This window comes from Balaenoptera ricei, chromosome 7 (assembly GCF_028023285.1).
Source record: "Balaenoptera ricei isolate mBalRic1 chromosome 7, mBalRic1.hap2, whole genome shotgun sequence".
Lineage (NCBI taxonomy): Eukaryota > Metazoa > Chordata > Mammalia > Artiodactyla > Balaenopteridae > Balaenoptera > Balaenoptera ricei.
In genome coordinates, this window is record NC_082645.1 from 76,562,432 (window position 1) to 76,567,749 (window position 5,318).

The window sequence follows — 5,318 nt, forward strand, 5'->3', positions numbered from 1 at the left end:
ATCCTGGAACATATACAGATGTGTATATATGCGTGTATGCACATATGTATGTGTGTATGCATGTATTGGTTTTATTGTCCATTCATAGCTTCAGAGACCTGATCTATTTGCAGCTAAAACACATTGGTCTTGGGATCTGACTCTCAATAGTATCCTAGGGTCAAAGACTAACTTATTTTACTTTAAAAACATGTTTAAGTTTCTGAAGATTATCTGTATTTGCTTGTATCAGTTACATATTGAATCCTATTCAGCAAACACTGCACAGCTGAGAGCAAGGTTCTAGCCCAGACATACAGGACATACATATCGTTCTCAAACCTCCCTGACTGCCAAACTTAACTACCACCACAAGCACCCTATTTTTAACAAAATCAAGGAATCATAGTTTGTTTCTTTCAAAATTTCTTTACCAACAAAAACAAATGGTCCATGTTCTGGAGTGAAACTGGCAAACCTCTCAACAAGGCAGCCAGCAGCAAGAGAGTATCCTGTCCCCATGAAAGAAGCAGTGGTTTTTCTGTCCACCCCAGGCTGACAGGTATGGGGGAGGCCAGGCAGAGCCAGACAGAGCAGATCCAAAATCTATGCATGCCCATCTCTCTCTCTCTCTCTCTCTCTCCCTCTCTCCCACTCTCTCTTTCTTTTCTAGGTGGCCATCTATCTTTAGTAATCTGGACCATGAGGTAAAACTGATAAATGAGGGACAACCTAGTAAATCAATGAATTCTATTTTGATACCTAAAGAGTTTAGCCAGACATTTCTAAGCTTTCCTCATCAACTGCAAACATTACTTTTCTGTTTTATTTCTCTCAAACTAAGGATGCTAATTTTTCACATACCATCACTTTTGGCGGGGATGGGGAGATTTCCATTATCACTGCCTCCCTGGTGAAAAGTCCACACTCTGAAGTCCAGGCTTCTTCTCTTTCTTTTCTTTTCAGTAGACTTTATTTTTTAGAGCAGTTTTAAGTTCACAGCAAAATTAAGCAGAAGGTATAAAGATTTCCCATATACCTCCTGCCCTCACACATGCACAGTGGTCCCCATTATCTACATTCCCCACCACAGTGGTACATTTGTTATAACTGATGAACCTACATTAATACATTATCACCTAAAGTTCATAGTTTATATTAGGGTTCACATTCGGTGTTGTACATTCTATGGATTTGGACAAATGTATAATGACATTTTAATCCTCAGTAACTGTACAAGTTATTCTCCATTACAGAGGGAAATTTTTATAAATATATATATATTTTAAGAACCAATTCTTAAAGCCAAGTTATCATAATCAAATTGCTTCAACTCTTGGTGGATTCACAAAAATTCACATTGCTGTTGCCAATAACCTGTTTTTTTTTTTTCTTTCATAATTGAGATTTTATTGGTTGTTTTGAGGATCAGTACACAGACATTTCAATTTGTACACAATTCTCAACATATGTACCAAAAATCTAAAAAATCATGTAGTTGTGATTCTTTTCTGAACAGTTATTCCAGTGACTTTCCAGCTTAAAATTTAGGGGCAAATTTTCCTTCACAGGATATCAAGTACCAATATCTTCAAATATTGGTATGCTGTTACATCATAAGTCCCACAAATTCACAATTTAATATCATATACACTACATACTCAAATTGTCAATCGTTCACAGCACATTAACAGTTACTAGAAGAACTGGACTACCACGACCAAAGATGTTACAGGGTGCACAAAATTCTGCCCAGGAGAGCCAAGATCAAGGGGTGAGTGGTTTGCTTTAGGAAACAATTCTACCAAAAACAACATCGGAAGAGAAGTAATTTAAAGTGTTTAAGACATTAAATGCACAACTGACTCCAAACTGCCATTTAGTATGCTTTGTATTATAGGATATAAAAGCTACCCTCCATTTGTGGAATGTTAAGCTGACACCCAAGACAATCAAAGCCTCCCATATTCAATATCCCACTATTTTCTGGTTGTACCAAAAAATAAACAACCAGCAAATGATTTCATCTCTTAAAACAAAGCATTTACACTTAAAAAAATGGAATGAGGTGGGATTCCCTCCTTTTAAAAAATGTTTCTAGAGCTACTAAAAAACCTGCATTTACAAAACAGTTGATAAAAATATTCCTCTGGATTGTACAAGAAGGGAAACAGGGACCCCTGATAGGACCAGGTGTGTGATATTAATTAGACTTGGCTTCTTTCTCTCCTGCTTCATCAGAAGCTGGGCTCTCCTCATTTTTAGTTTCTCCATTTTCTGCAGGTAAGTCTTCTTTAGTCTCTTGGTTAGCCACTTCAGCCTGTTTTCCCTTTGCTCCCCTTTTCCCTTTTGTTTGCACTTGTTTGTCGGAAGATTTATCCTTTCCTGCCGCCTTTTTTGGCTTCGTTTCCACTTTTGCAGGAGCCGGTTTAGCTGACAACCGCGCCGACCTCCTCTCGGGCTCCTCCTTCGCCGCCCCCTCGGCGCAGCTGACCTTCCTCTTGGGCGCGTGCCGGGTGCCTGGGGGCCGCGGCGCGCCGAGAGCCTTCGCGAAGCTGGGGGGCTTGGCCGCCGCCGCTCCTCCCGCCGCCCCAATAATCTGTTTTCTAATGCCTCAAATTTTTTTGACAGAGTTAACTGGAAGGCTTAGTATTTGTTTGGGATTTTGGTTTTGTTTTGGCTAATTTTGTTTACATTTTTTTAAGCAACAGAATAAAATAGCCAAATTGAAATAATATTCTACTAAATTAATCATTTGTTTGGTTGAACTAATTGACCAATTTTAATCATAACAGTGTTATTAAATACAGTGTAAAGTGCCCTGACTGAAAATTAAACTTGCTCGAAATAGGGAAATTCAGAAAATGTAACTATATGCATTGCCTGTATACAGCAAAATTTGCATATCATTAATATACCCTCATCAGACCAGAAGGTAATACCATGCGGGCCGTTTAAGTAACCTGACAATACAGTGCGCTTTTAAAAGCTTTGAATAAATGGAACTATACAGAATAATATTTATGTTACTAAACAGTGTGTAACGATGTGTGGCTCTTGAGTGCCACATCAATTGTTATTTAGGTTTTTAGCTTGTTCAGACATCTACCATTTCTAACAAGGATCAGGAAAGAAGCCAGACCAAGATCATGTTAGGCTGATGCTTGGCCGGGCAAATCGTCAAGTAGCTTGCGTTGGTTTTCAGAGCCCCCTTCCCTTTGCCTGACCTTCCCTAGGTGTATCCCCCCATGTGCCTCCCTAGTGCCTCCCACCATATAACTTCCCTCACTGTCAAACTAGCCTCCCACCCCTCACCTAAACCTGCTCCAGGAAATGATGGGATAGACTCACTTTCATGTATAAATAGCTGACAAAGCTTCACTTGTTATCATTCCTGAGTTATATAAATTTTAGGTAAACAATATGCAAAGAATAAAATATTTAATTCTTAAATTTCAGGATCCTGGGAAGTGAAAAAAGTATTTTTGCAGGATGGTGTGGGAACAGGGCAGGCGAGGGGTGGGTGTCTTCTCAGCGAAAAGGATAGGGGAAGCTTAGTAATCTCAAATTATTTTCAGAATTGCAGTAAATATTCCTATGTACTTAGGTCAGGTGAAACATTTCCCCATAAAATGTGACTGCTAGTATTTGCTTATATCAAATAGCTGAACAAGAGTCTGACCTACAGCTTCATAACTTAAACCATAATTATTTACAAGCCTCATTTCATCCTGAGTCACCCCCCCACACCCCGCAAATTACTGTAATCTACAGAAAAATATTTGGTTGTCCACTGCGTGTCGATGTTGATCTGTCATCTTTCACTCTATCCCTGTTGCCTATTTTACCCTGTCAACCCCAATGCCTTGGCTCATACACGAAAGAGAAGAATTCCATTTTCTCATCCTAGCATTAAAAGAACGAAAACAGTAACTTTACTAGGCTAAGCAAGGAACAGGTCAAGAGACAAAGGGCCGAAAATATGTGAGAATTAGGAGAATTGCCAAGAAAGTACTGAAGTCTCCTGATATGATGAGGCTGTTAGCTAAACCCTTCCAGTGCTTCATGAACTATATAAAGAGAGAGCAACTTCCAGAGCAGCATTAGCCAGAATTCCAGTTCCTGTCTCTTGTCTCCGGCAATGGACATAGAAAACAGTGTAAGATGCATCCACCAGGTTTGACAGCAGCTGTACAGCTAATGAGAGATGTTCGCTATGTTTAATCATATATGTTCAATTGTGAGCACCAAGGGTCACTGGCATTTTAGGCTGCATTCCTCCCATGTAGTTTCCTTCCTCCCTCCCTCCCTTCCTCCCTTCCTTCCCTTCCTTCCTTCTTTCCTTCTATTTTAAAAATATTTTCTATTTTCTTGTTTCCTATCACTTCAACCCAGTGGCCCTTCAGTGACCCCTACTGTGGTTCTGTTTTCCAGGACAGGCCACATAAACAGGGCAAGAGCTCCCAAGAATTTATGGGGAAAGAGGAGCATTGCCTTGAATGGGTAGGAAGTTTAAAAATAAGCTGTGTCTGGGAGAGTCTAAAGGGTTCTCCCTAACCCAATGCCACTTCATTTCCATGATGGAGGCTACCACAGGTTGCAGGTTAAGAATTCAGATGAACCACACATGGGCAGACCTCCTGGATGAGCTAAAGAAAGACATCTTTTTTTCTGACAAGCCTCAATAAACCAGAATAAAGCTGTAGGATGTGCTTCACACAGACTAACAGAAACAAACAAAAACAACGTTTAATAGAAAGCAGCATAGTGCAGCAGGAAAAGCAGTGGCTGCAGAAACAAGAGGTGGGATTCTAATTGCTAGTGAGCTGTATAGCCTCAGATGTGCTGCTTACTCTGTGGCCCTGTTTCGCCAACTGCAAATCAAGTGAGCTGTGTTCGAGGATCATGGCTTTTTTATTGTTTAAACACTTCATGATACTAAGACTAGAAAAGTTGATTTAAACATTCTATGTGTATTACATTTCTATTGCTGCGTAACAAATTACCACAAATTTAGCAGCTTAAAACAGCACACATTTAATATTTCATAGTTTCCACGGGTCAGGAGTCAGGGCTCAGCAAGGCTCTACAGGGCTGCAGTCTAGGTATGGACTGGGGCTCAATTCTCATCGAGAAGCTTAGTTCTCATATGGAAGCTCAGCTGGTGATCTGCTTCCAAGCTCATGAGGTTGTTGGCAACATTCAGTTCCTGTGGTGGTAGGACTGAGGGTCCTGACTTCTAGCTGGATGTCAGCTGGAGGCCACTGTCAGTATCTAGAAGCCAGCTACAGTTCTTTGCCAAAGGACTTTCTCCAGAGGCCCTCTGATAGCATGGCAGC

At 40.4% G+C, this 5,318-nt stretch overlaps 1 protein-coding gene across 1 annotated transcript; it reads right to left on the minus strand.

Annotated features, from left to right (window-relative positions):
- Positions 1-2,142: 2,142 nt before the first annotated feature.
- LOC132368793 (non-histone chromosomal protein HMG-14-like) lies at positions 2,143-4,913 on the minus strand. Its single transcript, XM_059927528.1, has 2 exons — positions 4,833-4,913; positions 2,143-2,578 (listed from the first exon to the last, which is right to left on the minus strand). The coding sequence occupies exons 1-2, from the start codon at positions 4,911-4,913 to the stop codon at positions 2,183-2,185; spliced, it is 477 nt and encodes a 158-aa protein (XP_059783511.1). The 3' UTR covers positions 2,143-2,182.
- Positions 4,914-5,318: the final 405 nt, after the last annotated feature.

Excerpts from the sequence above, each read along its gene's own strand:
- LOC132368793 (XM_059927528.1), bottom strand. The coding sequence starts at position 4,913 with ATGAAGTGTTTAAACAATAAAAAAGCCATGATCCTCGAACACAGCTCA. Across the intron at positions 2,579-4,832 it reads TGGCGAAACAGGGCCACAGA|ATTATTGGGGCGGCGGGAGG; the intron begins GTAAGCAGCACA and ends ATTAGAAAACAG.